The sequence below is a fragment of the Tasmannia lanceolata genome, unplaced genomic scaffold (genome assembly GCF_043159265.1).
Source record: "Tasmannia lanceolata isolate RefF3 unplaced genomic scaffold, GAP_Taslan_0.1 ptg000002l, whole genome shotgun sequence".
NCBI lineage: Eukaryota > Viridiplantae > Streptophyta > Magnoliopsida > Canellales > Winteraceae > Tasmannia > Tasmannia lanceolata.
Window position 1 is genome coordinate 44,798,924 of NW_027518679.1, and position 20,837 is coordinate 44,819,760.

General features: G+C 41.9%; 2 protein-coding genes across 2 annotated transcripts; both read right to left on the bottom strand.

Annotated features, from left to right (window-relative positions):
- Positions 1-4,352, bottom strand: LOC143874934 (pyruvate decarboxylase 2). Its single transcript, XM_077376927.1, has 5 exons — positions 3,292-4,352; positions 1,165-1,815; positions 873-990; positions 556-744; positions 1-430 (listed from the first exon to the last, which is right to left on the bottom strand). The coding sequence occupies exons 1-5, from the start codon at positions 3,990-3,992 to the stop codon at positions 260-262; spliced, it is 1,830 nt and encodes a 609-aa protein (XP_077233042.1). The 5' UTR covers positions 3,993-4,352; the 3' UTR covers positions 1-259.
- Positions 4,353-11,205: 6,853 nt separating this feature from the next.
- On the bottom strand, positions 11,206-12,487 carry LOC143892253 (uncharacterized). Its single transcript, XM_077396741.1, has 2 exons — positions 11,579-12,487; positions 11,206-11,307 (listed from the first exon to the last, which is right to left on the bottom strand). The coding sequence occupies exons 1-2, from the start codon at positions 12,485-12,487 to the stop codon at positions 11,206-11,208; spliced, it is 1,011 nt and encodes a 336-aa protein (XP_077252856.1).
- Between the last annotated feature and the right edge of the window lie 8,350 nt (positions 12,488-20,837).

The window sequence follows — 20,837 nt, forward strand, 5'->3', positions numbered from 1 at the left end:
TCCATCTAAAAATCATATGATATAAGAACTGATTTTCAGGGAAAATCCAAATAGCTCAATTACATATTAATGGGAAAATCCAAATAGCTCAATTACATATTAATGCAATAGACATGGACGAAAACAAATACAGGGCTAACAACACACTAATTTCAAAAAGTGGAGGGAAGAAAAGCATCAGCATATCTTCTCAACAAATTAAATTGGGAAAGTCTCTGATCAAAGCAGCATGAGTATCTGGTCGGAATGAGTGCTGGAATTACTGAGGATTGGGTGGTCGGCTATTGGCAGCAGAGACCCTCGAACCCCACTCAAGTAGCTCTTTGCTCGTATCGTCCTTGTGAGCAATCACCTCGATGAAGCACAAGCAGTCCTTCTTAGGCCCCGTTGCAGTCTCAATCGCTTCCTTCAGCTCCTCTTCACATACAACCTGTAAATGAATCAATTTCTATTAGAATTGCTTGAGATGAGAAATATAAAGGAAGAAAAACTTGCCATTTCAAAAAAAAAAAAAAAGGAAGAAAAACTAGAGCTGTAATAGTCAATCCTACTTACCTTGGTTGTCCAACATTTGCCTTCTCCGTTGTGAATTGCGTCCACCAATGCAGTATAATTCCAGTTCTTAATGACATTATATGGGCCATCATGGATCTCAACCTCTATCGTGTAACCACCATTGTTTATGAGAAAGATGATGGTATTCTGCTCACAACGCAGCATTGTTGATACATCTTGGGCTGTTACCTGCAAACTCAATCAATAGCATTTACTAATTGACTTGATAGATCAGAAGAAACATCATTTTTTTGTGCTCTTAACAAAAATTTCAGTGGTCCATCAACCCAACTCAACTGAATTGTGGTTGTGCATACCTGAAAACTTCCATCACCAATGCATGCAATAACTCGCTTGCCCTTCGCTGCCTGAGCATACCCAAGAGTCGCTCCCACGGACCAACCGATTGAACCATACTGCATTTGGAACTCATATCTGCAATACCCATTTCAAATTTCATCATAGTCATTCACTTACATCAATGGTGAAAACAGAGCGGAATTAAATATACATGTTGGGTGAAAAACAGAAGAAAACACAGAGAGAGAGAGAGAGAGAGAGAGAGAGAGAGAGAGAGCAGAGCATAAGTAAATAGATATGTTGGCCTACCCGCAGCCTTGCGGCAATTTCAACTTCTGGCAATTAAACCATGAATCACCGGTCTCGGCAATAACCGCAGTCTCGCTAGACAGCATCGCCTGTATATGCTTGAACAGGACATTTACCCTCAATGGCTCTTTGGCAGCAGATTTGAGGGGGACTCCGTCTGGAACAAAGATCCGATGGTAGTTCTCATAAGCAGTTGTGTTTCGTTTAAGCCTCTTTGCCAATGCCCGCAGGAAATCTTTCATCAAAATGCATCCAAATGCCGGTCCATTAGCAACTACAACTCGGTCAGGTTGTACTATAATGGCCTTATCCTTCTTGAGGAGGAGAGAGTACCCAACTGAACTGTAATCGTTAAAGATGGGTCCCGCAAACAGGTAAGCATCAGCCGATTCGACAATCTCGGCACAAAATGCAGTGCTCACAGCACCCCAGTAAGTGCCGATGAATCGCGGGTGGGTCTCCGACACGAGCCCTTTGGCCGAAGGCATCACTGCCACTGCATACCCGCAAGCATCGGCGAGCTCTACAAATGCACTCCCTGCTTTCGCAACTCGAATTTTCGGTCCACCCACCATGACAGGCTTCACCGCCTTGTTCAAGAACTCCGCAGTGGCTTCCACGGCTGCATCAAGACCCATATGATTGCTCAATCTGCAAAATTCAAAGACACCCATATGAATTCTCAATCTGCAAAATTCAAAGACCCACATGAATTCTCAATCTGCAAAACTCAAAGACCCATATGATTTCTCAAACTGCACAATTCCAAGACAACCATATGATTGTTTAATCTGCAGAATTCAAAGACACATATGATCTCAAACTGCGCAATTCAAATTTCAAAGACACCCATATGATTGTTTAATCTGTAAATTCAAAGACACTCATGTGAAAGACACCCATATGATTTCTCAATCTGCAAAATTCAAATACACCCATATGATCGCTCAAACTGTAAAATTCAAAGACACTCATATGATTGCTAAATCTGCAAAATTCAAAGATGCCCATATGATTTCTCAATCTGCAAATTTCAATTAGGGCCCGTTTGGATACCTCATGCATTTGTATTTTGATTTGGATTTGAGTTTTGGATACAAAACACATCAATCATCTTCATGATCATGTTTTGAGAGAGAGAGAGAGAGAGAGAGAGAGAGAGAGAGAAGAGAGAGAGGTGTCTCGCTGCTGCCGGAGATGGTGAAGGAAGTTGCCACAAATATTGATTTCCAAATAATGTCTCGCAGAACAGATTTGAAAATCAGAATTTTTTGCACTGTTGTAGCCGATTTGGAAATCTAAGGATATGATCTAGTTGAAAATATAAACTAAATCCAAATCTAAATCTTGTTGGTATCCAAACGTGGCCTTATGTATTTTGGGAATGGGCTACCTCCCCAAGAACACTCCAGAGGAGCTTTTTTTTTCTGAATGGCAAAAATATAGATTCAAACTCTACTACTCTAGAGGAGCTGTTAGATGCGACCAATTATGTATTCTTATACTCGTACTAAATAAATATTGTTTGCTTCTTTGTAAAGGGGCAAAGGGGTTTTGATGGGTTAGAGGCAAGGTTGTATGTCATCCTCTTGTAACTAATTTTTCTTATCAATAAAATTTAAGGCGCTTCCCTGTCCTAGATAAATTCCGGGTTTAAAAATAAAAGGGTGTAAAACCATACAGTCCGGTATTTTTCAAAAAATTCAGTACGACCCAACACCATAGGATGATCCAAACCGTTCATTTGATGGGCCACAGTGTAAATAGGTTCTGCCACAAAAATCATTTCCATAGGATGATCCTAGCCCTCCGATCTATAGAGACTATAGATCGGAGGGCTAGGATCATCCAATGGAAATGATTTTTAAAATACAGCCTACTTAGGTTGTGATCCATCAAATGGACGGTTTGGATCAATCTACGGTGTGGGCCATACAGTACATTTCGAAAAACACTAGACTATAAGGTCTTACATTATATCTAAACTCTAAAAAAAACTGCAAAATTCAAACACCCATATGATTGTTCAGTGTGGAAATTTTACCATTTCAAATTCAATCCACCCATCATCAATGAAAGAAAATGAAGAAAAAAAAAAGTGGGTATTTGATTGTTAGGTGTACTTACTTGGGAGAAAGGAAGAAGGGCACAGGCTCTCGACTAAAAGTAGGATGAGGAATTGCAGAAAGATTACACCCAATACTTATATAAACAGGCTTACTCTCTTTCAAAGCAGTAGAAATGGCTGTATCTATCAATTCATGAGCATCCTCCAAATTATTAACCACAGCCTGAAAACAAGTAACAGTCTGAAAACACCTAAGCTCTTGGCTAAAATCCGGAAGCCCAATAGTATGATGCAAAATCCGATTAGTCCCATAATCATTAGAATTAGGCCCACCCACAATACAAATCAAAGGGAGATTTTCACTATAAGCACCAGCAATAGCATTCAAAATGCTTAAACCACCAACAGTGAAGGTAACAACACAAGCTCCGGCCCCGCGGGACCGGGCATAGCCATCAGCGGCATAGCCCGCGTTGAGTTCGTTACAGCATCCGATTAGGTTGAGTCCGGGCTCGGCTAGGAGGTGGTCTAAGAGGGTTAGGTTAAAGTCACCGGGGACTGAGAATACATCGGTGATTCCGATTTGGACGAGTCGACGAGCGAGGTGGGAACCGAGTGTGGATGAGTCGGAGGTTGTGGGGAGGTAAGTTGAGGGTTGGAGGGGTGAGAGTGTGAGAGATGATGGTGGGTGGCCCACATCGTTGGTTGTTGTGGGTTTTGTGCATGATGAATCTAAGGTGGTTCCGAATTTTGTTTCCATTTTTTGTAAGAGGGGAGGAGGGGATTTTGGTATGGGGTTGATGATTTCTTGCAGGTTTTTTTTGGTTTGTGTTGGAATGTGAAGAGGGAAGTGGGAGAGAGATTTAAGGGGATGGGATTGGGAAACAAGGGGCGGTTTTTGGAGTGGAATTTTGTGTGGCTCAATTTTTTTTGAATGGTTTTGAAGACGGGTCTAAGTTTCTAAATGAGTTTGAATCTCGTATCGTGCGAAAGGCCGACAGAAAAGTAGTGGATTCACGGCATTCAATCAGGGGTTGGATTGCTCTGAGCCTATCATTGGTTTTTAGTTTTAGCCTTCTTCTAGGAAAGGTGTAAGTAAAAACCGCTGCACATACACATGGGATGGCTCTCCTCTCCTCTCCTTGAAGTGGTTTTGTATAACTGAAAAGATGGTGACTGATATTTGCACTACTGTGTTTTGATAATTGCACATATTCACCTTGTCTTTTTAATTTTTAATTGGCTTTTCAGAGATTTTTAGGGGGCCATAATAACTTTTGAGAGCTATTTAAATAATAAGAGACAAGATGATGATTTAGTGCAATTATCAAAACATGATAGTGCCAACATCAGTAGCAAAAACATTGTTGTAGAAACACTTTAAAGCGTTAAAAAAAACAGGGTTAGATTTAGGGCAATGATAAATTCGCACCCCTGTGGGATAATTCACTCCCTTGTAATGTGAATTGCCGTTAAAAAGCGTTAAAGTTGCACAATGTACGTTAATAGAGGTGTGGATTATCCCAGAGGGGGGGCAAATTTATCATCTCCCTAGATTTATTGAGATTTTATATGATGTGTACAGGTCGACTTTTTCACGATTTGACCAAACAGGTAGGAAGACCAATTACAGGTCGACCTTTCCACCATTCCGTCAAACAGTTGTAAAACATGTGAAAAGGTAAAATTAGTGGTTCCTAGGTCTAATTAGTGGTTCCGAGTGTTTAAAATCCAATACATACAGTCATTCTTACTTTTTATAGTAGTTTTGACTCCAATTGGTTGTGCCACATAAATCATTTCTATAGATCTGAGGATTAGGATCATCTTATGGAAATTTGATTTTTTGGGGCACAACCTATTTACGTTGTGGCCCATCAAATGGACGGTTTGGATCAACCTATGGTATGGGATGTTTTTTTTTTTATTTTTAAATATGGGTTTATGTGCGACCACATATTATGTAATTTCTCCGAGTTTAACACATGAATCTCGTATTGTGCGAAGAGCCCGAAAGTAAAGGATTCGTGGAATCCAATCAGGCAGCGGATTTTTCGCATCTAATCGTGTAAATTATTAATTATGTTTCGACGGTCATTGTTTTGGCGATTAGCTAGGGAATTTCTCATAGAGTCATTTGCCCCTGACTTTTGCATAAGAGAACAAGCCACACAGGCTCAATTTTCACAGATTTTGTCTTATTCATTTAATCATCATTGGTGGCTGTTCTCTTGTGCAAAAGTCAGCCCCGAAATTCCCTAGCAAATCCCTTCCTTTCGTTCTTAAGGAAAACGACAAATCCGCAGCATCTATACGTGGAACTCTCTCCTTGAAGTGGTTTTATAACAGGCAGAAAACATGGTCGTTGAAACACTATAGAGGGGGTGGCCATGTTAAAAGAGGGGGCTAGTTTTATTCGAGGGAGACAGATCTGCAAAATCACCGGCTTTCAATACCAAGGGCTTCGTTTGTTTCCATTTGTATTTTAGGTACAAAATGTGTCTGTTTCTATCACGGAACAGAGTCGTGCACTTCCCTCGAACGTGGTTCATGAATCATGATAATAAAAAGGGGATTTGCTAGGGAATTTCGCGGAATAGAATTTTGCGGCTGACGTTTGCACGATAGAACAGCCCTACGAATTAAATGAATTTGACAAAATCTGCCGAAAAGTGGGCCTGTGTGGCTGTTCTCTTATGCAAAATGGGTTTCCGCAAAATTCACTAGCAAATCTCACTAAAATATATATGCTTGTAAGAATTATTATGACTAATGTTTGTGTGTGATCTAATAATGATTGATGTTTGTTGTGATCTAATAATTCTACCTTTTTGTCCTGCATACCACATGTAGCACATGTTTATAGCACATGTTTGTGGTCCTCTGCATACCACATGTAGCACATGTTTGTGGTCCGGCGCACCCTGAACCCGTCCAACCTGATTTTGGGTTGGGTTGGGTTGGCATTTCCTCGAATTGGGTTGGGTTAGAGTTGAGGCCATTAGCGACCCAACCCTACCTTGTCCCTCTAATTTTATTGTGATTTTATAGCGATTTCAAAATCTTAGTTTTACAATTTTTTATTTTTTATTTTGTATTTTTTGTATGTTTTTGCCTCCAACCGACACAAACCTCATTTGTTCCAACCCAACTCGATTTGGAAAATAGGGTCATGGTTGAGAGATTTAAAGGCGGGTTACGTTATGTTCCAGCTATTTGGAGTGTGATGGAGGTTTGCTAGTCTGAGTAGTAGTCTTGAATAACCAGCCTTGTTTCTAGGCAGTTTTGTTGTGATTAGGAGTCCAAAATAAATGGAAATTTTGCTGGTTGTTAGTGATTATATTTATCTGTTATTGTTAGGTTGTTATGGTAAAGACCCAGCTATATATTCTTTTGTAGTCAGTATTTATTCTTTTGCTTTATGGAATGCGGTAAGTTTTTCTACCTTTTTTTCTTTGCTTTGAACGTGGGACTGGTCCTCCCAAACATAATCATTTTTCTTCCTTTCTACCGTTTGAACCGGTTATTGAGAATGTACAAGGTTATGGGTTCTATCCCTATCAACAAGAAAGATAATTGTATGCTTACCAATTTGTCCCTTAAGACACATGTAAGCGGAGTGGACTGTTCCCATGATAGCCTGGAAAGAAATTTCTGGGGTTCCATGATGCTCTTCTTCATGAGTTTCTTCTTATTCTTCCTTCTCACTTTCAGAACTTCAATCTGCTGAAGCTGGGGAAACTTACACTTGTGACAAAGAATAAAGTATTCGTCACAATTGTAGCACAATCCTTTAGAATGTCTCTCATTCATCTCGCCCATCAGTGGCGCAGTCAAGGGTGAGGATTTGCCTAATTTTTTTTCTTTGAATTTATTCCTAAAAGTTTACCTATCTTTAATTTTGAAATCCCATTGTGAAAGTGTTTTACCCCCAAAATATCTCTCGCTAATTCCAAACGGCTACTTTTTAAGGCATTTTTAAAGCCTTTTAGATCTTCCTTAGTGCATGCACTTTAACAACTTTCTTTTCATCATGCCTAGTTTTGAGGCATTTTACCGTATTCTCTGTAACCTTCTCTATTTTTGAGGAATTTAACGCCTATTTTTAAGGCATTTAATGTTGTTTTTGGTGGCACATGCTAAGATGATCCAAAAAGTACAGTGGACCCACACTTCATAAGATGATCCAAGCCGTTCATTTTTCGGGCCACAACATAAATAGGTTGTAGTAAATCAAGGCTTACCTGGACTTCCTGAGGTGAAGAACACGGCCTGCAACTTGCCACCATATGAGTGAGAGAGAGAGAGAGAAAGAGGGTTTTTTTATTTTTTATGCCATAGGGTATCCTCACCCCACTTTTGTAGGGTGGGACTATTCGTCTATTCCCTAGGGATGCACGCAGGCACCCGGAAGATCACGCACATCGGTTAAATATGGGGGATTCGAGCGCTGTTCACTGGGGAGCAAACCCATGACTTTACACCAGAGAGAAAGGGAGAGGTTGCATGAAAGGACACTGATATTACTACTTTGTAGATTTTTAGGGATGGACTTCCATGATTTTTTTGCAATATCTAACGAGGAAAATAGGCATTGTTCAAAAGGGAAGGTAATTGTGTAAAAGGACATTGAAAACTGAAAAACCTGTTGAAATGTGTACGACTGGGTGAAGAGAGAACGTGACATAAAGAGGCATTGTTCAAGCCATTAGCAACAACAGACCCCTTAAATTGGTCCATTTCCTACAAAGCAAAAGGGCATCCTCATTTCCATCGTCTTTCTTCTTCTTTTAAAAGTTTGCAGAGTGAATGTTGATGCCTTACTATTTGTCACCCCGGAACTCAATGCGAGGGTTAATCAATTCTTCCCATGGGATTCGATTCCCTGCGATTGAGAAGAATAGGCCATCCGACTTCTTCCTTTCATGCTACTAGTAAAAGTGCACGTGCGTTGCACGTGAGACTAATGAGAGGATTAATGAGAGGATAACAATCGGAGAAGTTTGACAATAAAATAAATAAAATCATACATACAAACAACAACATCAAGCTGGGCACAAAGAGCCCTCATTTTTTTTTGAAAAGGGCAACAGAATATATATATATATATGAGAAAAGGGTTCCTAAGGGTGCCCTCATATAGCTTATATGAGGTGGCTCTTTAAAAACATAGGGGCCCCACATTGTTAGGATGATCCGAAGCATTCATTTGAAAGGCCACATCATAGATATGGTGTGTACAAAAAATCAGCTCCATTGGATCATCCTAACACCTCCAAAAGTAGGGGCAAAAATGGAAAGACACATTTTGTCCACAAATCTGCCCATTTTTGCCCCCACTTTTGGAGGGGTTAGGATGATCCAATGGAGCTGATTTTTTGTACACACCTTATCTATGATGTGGCCTTTCAAATGAATGCTTCAGATCATCCTAACAATGTGGGGCCCCTATGTTTTTAAAGAGCCACCGCAGCTAAGCTTAGCTGAGGGCACCCGCAGGAACTGCAACCTCTATATATATATATATATATATATATATATATATATATATATATATATATATATATATATATATATATGTAAAAACAGAACCGAGGTGGTCCTGAAGGAACAAAGATAATACAAAGATAGCAGTACAATAATTCAAGGAGGTAGATAGTCAAAGCACTCAAACGCGGCCCGAAAGACTCCTTTCTTGGCAAGGGTGTCTGCTTCCGCATTGGCTGATCTCCTGACATGGCGAAAAACTATTGAGGAGCCCTTAGCTCTGTCCTCTATTTCCTCTAAGAGAGGCAAAAATCGCCAAGGGGGAGAAGTGTTACCCGAAAGCCAGCGAATAACATTTAAGGAATCCCCTTCGACGATAATTTTGTCGCACTCTAGACGAGGCATCGAGAGAAGCCCGCTATGAACGGCTCGGACCTCTGCCTCGTTTGAGTCTGCCACTCCGATATGCCCCGAGTAGGCCCAGAGGACTTCCCCTTTGTGGTTTCTACATAACCTCCCTACTCCTGCCATTCCTGGATTGCCGATAGACAATCCGTCAAAGTTAAGTTTCAGGGACCCCGGAGGAGGAGGAATCTAGGAGGGGAGGATTTTCACTTTGGTAGCCGATTCCAAGCATATGATTGACCATCCTTCCCAGAGGTCGAAAGCTGAAACAAAACGAAACAGGGGAAGGCTTCGAGCCCAGGATATGACCGCAGCTATCAACTGAATATAAATCCAATAGGGAGATCTAGCCTTCCCTTCAAAGATACGAGCATTCCTCTCTTTCCACAAGAACCACCATGAGGCCAGGAGACACATCTTCCACAGCGTTCTGCCTTTCCTTTTCCAAGGAGTCCAGGCCCAACTCTGAATGAATTCAGCCATAGAGTTGGAGGGGACCCAACTGATTCCAAAACGAGAAAAAATAAGACCCCAAATATGGCGAGCGACCTTACAGTGTATGAAAAGGTGGTCAATGGATTCCCCAGCGGATAAACATAGAGGACAGTGATCTACCAACCACATTCCTCGTTTCCTCAAAAAATCCATAGTTTGAATGCGGCCCAAGCTAACCGATCACCCAAAGAAAGCAACTCTCGGAGGGCAAGATTGTCTCCAAACCGAGGAGGACACATGCTCCACTAAAGAAGGGATCAGATGGTTATAAAAAGATTTGACTGAAAATATCCCCGAAGGATTCCAAATCCAAATCCGACGATCTACGCCCGAAGACTTGATGAAGCAAGAATCCAATAAGGAGAGGAGGGCGATGTAAGAGTTTAACTCCCTAACAAAGAAGTCTCTGCGAAACGTAGGAGACCAAGCCACCTTCCCATGTTCCCTTGCAAAACATTCCGATACCCAGGCCTCTTTCTGAGATGAAACGATGAATAAGTCAGGAAACATCACTTGAAGAGGAACATCCGAACACCAAGGATCCTGCCAGAACCGAATCCGATCCCCCCTATATACTCTGAATCGGACGCCAGGAGCAAATAACGACTTCAACTTCAAGATGTCCCTCCAAACCGTGAGACCTTTGAGTTTAAAATTATCAACAGAGTCCCAATGCCCATGATCTGAACCATACTTACTTCCAATGACCCGGACCCACAAAGAGGATTGTTCTTCGCCAAATCTCCACAGCCACTTGCCCATAAGGGCCTGGTTAAAACTCTGAACCCTCCTGATATCCAAACCTCCATTTTTAGTAGGCAAGCAGACCATACTCCATTTAATCAGGGAGACCCCCTTGGAAGACCCTGATCCGCCCCACAGGAAGCGTCTCTGAATTTGTTCGATGCGTTTAGCAACCGAGGCGGGACATTGAAAAAGAGATAGAAAATATATCGGCATATTGGATAGAACGGCCTTTATAAGCACTAATCTACCTCCTTTGGAAACCAACCGGCGCTTCCAGGTGGCCAAACGTCGCTCAATCCTTTGAATAATAGGAGCCCATAGGTTGTGTTTCGGTCGACCCACACCAAGAGGAAGACCCAGATAGGTTGCTGGAAAGACATCTAAACCACACCCCATAATTCCGGTGAAAAATGATGCATCGCTCTCAGAAACGTTGATCGCGAACAACCGAGATTTTGCGAAATTAGATCTTTGACCCGAAACCATCTCATAACAACGAAGCATAGCTTTAAGGTTAAGAATCTGGGATATGACCGGAGAACAGAACAGAAGAGTGTCATCCGCAAACTGAAGAAGCGATACTTCCACCTTACTCTCGCCAATAAGGAACCCTTGATATAGCCCCAACTCACTTCCTTTTTTCAGCAGTCTGCACAGTGATTCGGCCACAATCAGGAAAAGAAAAGGAGAGAGAGGATCGCCCTGCCGCAATCCTCTAGAAGATTTGAAGAATCCTTTTGCTGATCCGTTGATGAGGACAGAAAACCAGGCGGACGATAAGCAGTTCCGGATCCACCCTCTCCACCGACCCCCAAAGCCCATACGACCCATGAGAAAATCTAATGCTGCCCAATCCACTCTGTCATATGCCTTCTCCATGTCAAGCTTGCATAGAATGCCACCTTCTCCCTTCCTCCGATAATAGTCAATGGCTTCATTGGCTGTTAAAGAACAATCAAGAATTTGCCGGTTGCTTATAAAGGCACTTTGACAGACCGATATAATTGAAGGAAGAACCACTTTGATACGATCCGCCAGAACCTTTGCGAGGACTTTGTAAAGGCTGCCCACCAAGCTAATCGGGCGAAAATCCGAGCTTTTTGTTGCTCCTTCAATTTTTGGAATGAGGACGAGAAAAGTTGCACCTGTCCCTTTGTCAAGGATGGCTCCCTCAAAAAATTCTATGAAGAATCGAAGAATGTCCGATTTTACTGTTTCCCAGCAAGTTTGAAAGAAAGCCAAACAAAAACCATCGGGTCCAGGGGCTTTATCTTTTGCCAGAGAAAATAGTGCTGATCGGATTTCCACCTCAGAGAAAGGGATTTCCAATCCGGCTGAGTCTTCCAGGCTTAAGCTAGCAAAACAAATGTCTTGAGGAATTGGGAGTAATATCCCATTAGCTGAGTATAAAGATCTGTAGAATTCAATAATTCGCTCCTTGTCAGATACAATCTCCCCCTCCACTTCTAAGGATTCAATTCTGTTCCTTCTTCTGCGAGCACTAGCCATGGCATGGAAGAAGGCTGTGTTTTTATCTCCCTCCAACAACCACTTGACTCGAGATCTTTGGCGCCAAGAGATTTCTTTAAGCATCAACAACTCTTTATGCTCTTGAATTAATCTTCCTTGTTGCTCATAATCCTCCGCCGAGGCCAAACCACTCTCTGCCAATGTATTTATCTCCATCAATTTGTTCTCAAGAATCCTCTTCCTGCCTTGGTCCACTTCTTTCTGCTCCTTATCCCACTCTTTTAATTTCCCCTTAATGAAGCGTAATTTTTTGCCTATAACTACGTCCCCTGGACCTTCAAAGACGCTTTCAGACCACCATCGGACTAAGAGAGCCTCCATTTGGGGATTTTCCAGCCAAGCTAATTCAAATCTGAAGGGGGGCGGGCCCCAGAACTCCATTTTAGGAGACAAAAGGAGAGGGCAATGGTCGGAAACTGAATGGGGTAAAGCCTGCTGATAGACTTCAGAAAGAATTGCCAACCAGTCACCCGAGAGAAGAAATCGGTCAAGCCGACTCCGGTTCGAACCTCTGGCCCATGTGAAAGAGGAGCCACCCAAAGGTAAATCTGCGAGCTCGTTGATTGCGATGAAATCAGCGAAAGATCTCATGCCCGCAGTGACTCGCTGACCCCCAAGTCGATCTCTTGATCCTAGAACTTCATTGAAATCCCCCCCCCCCCGATACACCAAGGAGCGGAACATAGGCGTCGCGTCTGATTTAATTCTTCCCAAAAAGGACACTTCTCAGAGGATGACAAAGGACCATAGACGCCTGAGGAGAACCAGACTGAATTATCATTGCATTTTTGGAAAGCAACGGAGAGAGAGAGAGAAAACTCCACGCCAAACATCCGTGTTGTCCCACAAGACTGAATCCCAAGCCACCAAGATGCCCCCTGAAGCTCCTTTGGATGCTAAGAAAGTAAAATTCCAGTCAGTATTGAACCCCATGCTTCTCATATCTATGTTACGGATTTGCTCCATCTTTGTTTCCTGAAGACAAACAACCTCAGGGCGCCGATGTTTAACTAATGCTTTGATTTGAATTCTTTTCTCCCGAGAGCCCAAGCCGTTTATATTCCAGGATAAAATCTTCATTAACAACTGTATTCCGATGAATTCCTCCCCGCCCTGATACCAGACTTTCTTCCTTTTTTCTAGGATGTGAGACCTTTGCTATGCGATCCATAATCATAATTGATATCCGATTGAAGTCTCACCAATTCGCGCTCCGTGCGTTTCAGGTTTACTTCGGATATGGAGACTGGAGATGACACTCCAGCGACCTCCCGTAGTTCTGCCGCCTTTATGCTAGACCTATATTCCTCAACGGGACCCGGAAATATTAGACCCAGATGAGAACTAATGTGCATGGTATGATCCACCATCAATTCAAGCACTTGTTGGGAAGAAACCAGGCCCGAGTCATTCCGTGGAGGGACATAAGAGAGTTCTGAGGCACAAGACAGGAGCTGAAAATCCGCCTTGCTACACCATCTCAGTGGACAAAGATGGGAGAAACTTCCAAGCGATACCCTGACGAGCGAGCGAAAGGACCACTCCCTAACTTCACCAGAGAATAAATGCTTCATACCTCCCAAACCACTATAATCAATGATCACCTTCCTTTGCCCCACCCGGCACTGAATGAAGAAACGGTCATCACGAGAGATAAGGATACACCTACTCTTGTGACGTTGCAGACTATACCCCCACACCCGGTTGTCACCGAGCTCCTCCTCCGTCTCAGAATACGTGCGAGTAGCGCCCATTGTGCTTGAGTCGTGGAGGAGGCTCTCCTCCTGGTTCCCAGGGCTCACCAGTGGAGAAGCCCAAAGGTCCTCTGAAGCAACTTCTCTTTCAGAAAATTCCATTGGACCCGAATCGGGCACGTAGATTACATCTACTCGAGGAGAGTCTCTGTGGTGCGGAGGGGATAAGGCTGAGATAATATCTTCAAAGTTGTTGACCTTAGAGTAAGGAGTAGCTGTTGCTGATGAGTCTTGAATAGGACCAGCTACACTGGACCACCTGTATGCATGTGGGGGACCCCCTTTTTGAAATTCAACATTTTTGCCAGGTGAGATGCTGCTAACCGGTGCCGCTTTCTGCGCACAATAGGCTGAATGTGAAGGAATCTCCGACTCCACCAACCCGACGACCCCAGCATTTATCTCCGGCACAGACAGCAATGCTGAGGCTTCATTGATGGCATTGAAGACATCATGGATTGCAGTTATGGGATGGTGAACTACTTCAGCTTCACTTACCCCTTCAGTAGGAGTATTTAAAGGAAGACCCAACTCTTCTTCGGAAACCATCTGCCCAGCCGGAGAAGGAGAGGAGATTTTTGCAGAGTTCGGGTCGTCGTCAACTCTTTCCCGGGAGGCTAGAATCCAACGAATTGTGCCATCGATAGAGCTTTGGAGAGATAGTTCACTTCCGGGGCGTCCTTCAGACATGATCAGCATCCTACCCACTTCATATCCGAAACCCGCATAACACGACAAATCTACCTCCACCACCTGGCCTATTTTCCTCCCTATACGCTGAAAATTATCGGTGCACCATGCTTCAGGTGGAACTCCTTCTATTTTCCACCAGGAAGGCTTCCCCGCCTTAGGAAATTTTGTATCCCACTTCTGTAGATCTTCCAGAGGAGAATGGGATGGAGAGCACCAATCTCTGATTAAGTGAGATCGATTAGCGCCCGCTGGGATGGAAATTTGGATTTCTAAAGGAGCAATTTTATACACCACAGCTTCAGTCTCTTGACTGCTATTGCGAGAGAGCCAGTCTTCCAGCGCATCCAGATCACCATCCCACCCTTCCTTCATCTTCCCCCATAAGCCTAAGTCTGCATTACTAATAGACTTAAGGGGGACTACTTCAAGGTTGAAAGCTACACCTTCCGAAGTTGCAGGAAGCAACGGCTCCATTCTAACATTCTCTGCTTGAGGCGCTGTTGGTTTAGGAACAAGCCGCCTCCTCGCCACCGGATCCGCGACTGTTCTTGGTGCCCTGGAAAATTGAAGTCCGAATTGGACCAGACTTTATGACACTTCCAACATCTAACCCTCCTTCGAAAATTCCTGAAAGCACATCTGCAACATCTCCAATCTCCCATTTCTCTATTCTTTCTTTTGTGGAAGGCACTCTCCATTCGTCTTCCCTTCTTGCTTCGGACGGGTAGCCACTCCTCCTCTTCAGATCGGTGAGGCCAATTTCTCTGCCCAACTGCCGGCTCAGAGCCAAACTTCTTCCAACCTCCTACAGAATCGCCCAAAAGGCCTGCTTCGGGGTTGATCCGCCGGACCCCAAGAGGGATCAAATTCGCCCCACTGGCCCATCTAGGGCGATCTCCCCCAACACCTCTCACCCCGACGGAGATCATAATTGTCACGGAATCCTCCTCCACTCTGCAAAATGTGCCGACCACCGAGCCGTGAGAATCCACCGGATTCTGGATCGAAAACCCACGCGGAGACCGAGATGGAGGAAGACACCGAATCTTAAGGAGCTGAAGAAGAAGAGGTAGAGGATACAGATGAGAAGAAGATCCCTCTCCCTGCAAAATTATCCTTGTACGAGAATCCTTTTGTAGATGTCGACCAGATTTAATGTCGTGAGGTCCACCTGGCCGGGTGCATAGTTACTTGTATGCTGTGACTATCGCCCAGCATACGAACTATGTCCGTTTTACACACAAGGTGTCCAGGTGTTGAGATACTAATGGTGTGGTGGCACTAGAAGGCGGGTATAGCCCTCACGGCTCCTACTTATAGTATCTCTCCGAGAGTAACCTGTATTGAGTGATTCCTGAGTGACCGTCGGCAATCCGTGGTGCAATCGGCTGAGATTGGTGATGATGAATGGGCTATATACTACAAACCCCCTTCTTCTTCTTATGTTAATCCCACCCAATTTCAGATCTGGGATGAAAGGAAATGGGGATCCGATCGGTGGAGTGGGTAGCTATAATGGAGGCAAAGGGTATAGAAGTGGTGGCTATAGGTGGTGGTAATCGGAGAAAATGGGTCTTTGACGGAAAAAATGGAGGTGATGGGAATTTAAAAAGGTGGTGAATGTGGTAGATGGTGGCTGATTTGAGAATTGAAAGGGAAATCAAAGTGGGTTTCAAAATCTTCGTGGAAGATGAGGATGTGGCTGTGGCAAAGAAGATGGTGGTGGTTCTATAGAGAATAGAAGAAATGGGGCTAGAGATTTTGAAATGGGTTTTCCAGATCTGTTGGAGGAGATGAAGGTGTGAGATGGGTTTCAAGAGGTAAAAGAAATGACCGGATTCCGACGGACCACCGGAGGAGATAAAAGTGTTCGGATCCCGGCAAGCTCACCGGAGTCAAGGGAGGTCAGAGGTAAATGGGGTTTTGAAGTAAAATAGAAGAGGGTTTAAAAGGAAGATGGAGGTTGGAAATGAAGGGGGTGGTGTTGCTCTAGTAGAGGTGGATGTTGATATGTAAGCAAAAGAGATGATGGTGGTCGAATCTTGAGGAGGTGGAGATCGGCACCGGCGAGACGGGGAAGGGATTGAATCTGGGCCCAATAGAGATGGAGGTGGTGGTGGCGATGGTAGGGAAGATGGATAAGGTGATCGGAGCGTGGAAATCGAGGTCGAAATCAACCGGCGAGGATGCCGGAGAGTGGAACCCGAAACCCTCTCTGCCAGTTCTCCTCCTCCCTCTACTTCGATGGCTTTGATGGCTTCTTCCCTCACTCTCTTCTCCACATTCAGAGGCCCCGAAATCCCCAAATCCAAAACCCTAATTTTCTCTCCCAAACCCTCAAAAAACTATTTCATGTTCTCTCTCCCTCTTTTTCAATCTCACCATGGCCGATTCAAAATCTGCGCCTCAATCTCTACCCAGCAGATCCGCACCAGTCCAGAGGATCTCGTTTCGTCGATCTCACCTCTGCTCTGAATCTTAATCAAAGACCCCTCATTTTACACTTCCCTTCCAAAGCTTCCTTCTATACGGTGGTAGCAAAGGCATCTATCGGGTGGTAGCAACGGCTGGGCTGGGCTGTCCAATAACCAGTTTTCCAATGGTCTTTTGGAATGGAAGTTTTCAAGCAAGAGCTCCACAGCGAACTCCTCTGTCTTCTGCACTCCGACAAGAGATGCCATGGCTACACGTAAGGCCCATCAGTAGCTACATGTATAGTATAAATACTCATCATGTCAACCAATTAAAATGACAATTAAGTACTTAACTGGTCACATTTACAATTTGTTCTCTCTCTCTCTCTCTCTCTCTCTCTCTCTCTCACACACATACAGAGTTGATATTGGCACACCATGTTTTGATAATGGGCCAAACTGGCCCTGACTTTCTGTTTTAATTGGGTGCTGAGAGCTTTTGACCACTGATTAAATAATAAAAGACAAGGTGACTTCGGTCCATTATCAAAACATTGTGGTGCCAATATCAGTAGCCTAAATTTTTTGGAAATTGTGATACATTTGAACCCTGGTTAGATACTAAAAGACAAGGTGAGCTAGTGCAATTATGAAAACATGTTAGTGCAAAAACCAGTATCTTATATATAATACCTGATTATGATTACGCATCCACTTGAAGCCGACTGAAGGAATTTATTTCCATTTTATTTAGTTTTTTAGGATTTTATTTTCCATGTTATTTAGATTTAGAGAATTTATTTATTTCCCATGGAATTTTAGTTTAATTGCAGGCCTCATGTATTAGGGATTCTAAGTTTAGATGATTAATTGAATTGATTGAGTGAGATTTTTCCCATTTTTTTGAGAGATTTCTCCCCTCTAATATTATCTTCTTCCATTTCTAGTTCTCTTCTTCTTCTATTTCTTCCTCTATTCTCCTCCTCTTCTTATTTTCTCTCCCGGTCCTACATCACCCCCGTGTTATGAACCAATCCAGATTGTACATTTTATCTAATGTAATTCACAATTGCTGAAATATGACTCCTCCTCCATAGAGGGGATCTCTCCATTAGAACTAATATTGAGGTGGTTGTTCAAGAAGGTTTCAAACCATCCACTTCCAGACCTCTGCACCGACAAAATTGCTTAGAGCCAGACAGGGTTGCACAAGCAATCATCCCTGTTTATGCACCTCAACAGTCAACAACACTCAAATAAGCAAAGTAGAATCCAAATTCAAAACCAGGGATAGTGTTATCCGGTATCTGAATGACCTGCTAACAGTTTTGGGTTTAGGATAGTGCAATTGCAGGCCCGCCCATGGTTGAATACCAGAAGCATGACAACGTCATTCGAGTAGTTCTTGAACCTTGAAGTACTTAGGATCGCTTTACATGGATCATGCAAATACAAACTCCACAAATCATTGCAAAGAATAATAGGAACATCCTCAATAAAAGTGCAGATATTTTAGGAGGCTTTATGACAAGAGTCTCCAGCAATAGAATATCGCCGATGTTAATAAAAATCACAACATTATGTGGACTCTAATATGTCTGATGAATCGGGCTCAAAAGTAACTAAATAAGAAGGGAAACATACAACCACAAATATAAAAAACAAACATCTGCCTTCAGTTTTTTAGTCAGCATTAGAGATATCAGAGAACAAACAAATTCAAGTAAAGAAAGGTATTTGAAAGTCATGGAGTAAAACAGTTGATCAAGCATTACACTGATATGGCGAGAATAAAATCAAAACAAAGGAAACAAACCGAAAAGAAAATTAGAACTCCACAAACACAAGCAACCTGAACAGGCATTTAAAAAAAACATTCATCCCCAAAAATCTGGAAAAATGTAAAAATAGAAAACTGCAAACTGGGTTTTCAATCAAAACAACACAAAATTTCATGCTTAGTTATTGTATCAACAACCCAGATCAAACTATGCACAACAAAACTCGAGAACGAAAACCTCAAAATGTGATGTTCTCTTCTAACCTTTTTCCTAGTCAGCCAAAACACAGATTTCAAATGAAGCAATCTTCTAACATTCTCCAAAAGGATATCAAAAGCAGAGCTTCTTATCGTCCTTCTTGGTCTTCTTCTGCTCCGTTAGAGTAGGAAAACCCTTCCTAGTGTAAAGGAGACACATTTCCTATAAGAAACATTCTTGAAAGAGACGGAAAAGGATTGGAAGAAAAACCTAAAATTTCTTTGATTTCGAGCTTTCCCTCAGGACATTCGACATCATTGATATCCGCACGCCTTCTCCCATCTCCTTTTCGATTTTATTTCAATCGCGTCTTGTCTTCGGAGACATTTTTTTCCATTTGTTCGTTTCTTCTAATGACTACATGAAACCATAAAAAGTAAAGAAAAAGAAAACATATTCTTCATATTTGCTTAGTCAAACTCAATTGCAAAAGCCAAAATGATACGACTTAAACACTAACATTCATAGATATATATAAATGAGGACTAACTCATTTTCAAATCTTACAGAAATAAGTGTCTTTGCTACTTTGAAATTATATATAGAAGATACCATACTTCAATAAATAGGAATCAGAAAGTCCAGGAGTATAGGCTTACATGATTTTTATGATGAAAACAAAATTTCAGCATGGAAAGAAAGAGAGGGACCCCATATTTTTGTACATTATACTATGCTAAAAGCACAATTTCTAAATGGGAAGCCCAGTTTAAATCTCCAAATAAAGGAACGGTACTTTAATGAAGTTATCCAATAACAAAAGAACTCCCTTGTGTAACCGGCCTCTTCAAAAACATGGCTCAAAACTTGTAGAAAAGCAATAAAAAGTTGAATGAAATGATTTTACTGACTTTAAACACCAACATTTGTCCATGGTTACATGCATAGAAGTTATTGCATGAGCATAAAAACTACCAAGAATTTAGAAACACAAAAAGTTCGAAAAGCATCTGATTAAACTTGTCCTCTACTAAGTAAGATGGAGCAAAACAGATGATGCAATAAAAAATGGGAGAGATCAAGGGAGAGGGAAAGAAATGTAAATGAGTATCTCATTGAGTTGGAAAAAAATCAGTTCATATTTAGCATTTCCTTAAACTTGTAGCAATTGTGATGTTGTCAGTATATTGTGCAACTTATAATCATATATTGAGGAATCCAAAGCAGTATTTTCCATACCAAGCCTTTCTAAAATGACGGAGATGAATCTTCATCTTAATATAATGGGGAAAAGTTTTTTTTAGGTCTAGGTGAGTTCAAAGAATTAATTAAACCCAAAGCTCACGCAGTTAAATGATTGAAAGAAGATTATTTTTTGTTCTCACTAAGATTACCTTCTATTTGCCAAAGTCAGATGTGAAGTTTGTTTTAGCACATTTTAGGGTTCAAATGGATTTGAATCAAATTTTTCTTCTTTTACGCCATTGTGTCATCCAACAATATTTGTCATCATAAAAGGCCTTAATCCAGATTAGAGAACACTAATAATGAGCATAGAGCATACAAAACAAAACATGACTGACACCATACCCTCATTAATCAACTAAATAATAATGAATTTGTATGTGTGATTCCAAGAGAAACCTATAAGCATCAATAGTTTTTGTCTCGAATCATATGGTAGGTATCATCTTGGGAAAACAAAACTGATCACGAGGACCATCACTACATCATTTTTCCCTCAGAAGATTGTCAATATTTTAAATATCATTTTTTTATTAATAAAAATAAATGAAAAATAATTGTTCCATCATAAAAAAAAGCTGGGGAAATATCAAGATTTTTTTTTATCTTATAAACATCTATTGAGATCTCTCCAATCCTTGCTCGGAATTCATATTGTGTAGAGATAGCAATTTCTACGTGAATAAGCAACAACTAAGAAATACTTACATTTACAAACCAGACAAAAACGGAATGGGTGGAATGTTGATAGTGTCCAAGCAGTCTCAAGCAATAAACCTACACTGTATAGGATGTGATTCATCAGACTTTCCTTTCTGAAGGGAAGATAAACAGATCATGAGAAACCAAATTTGAA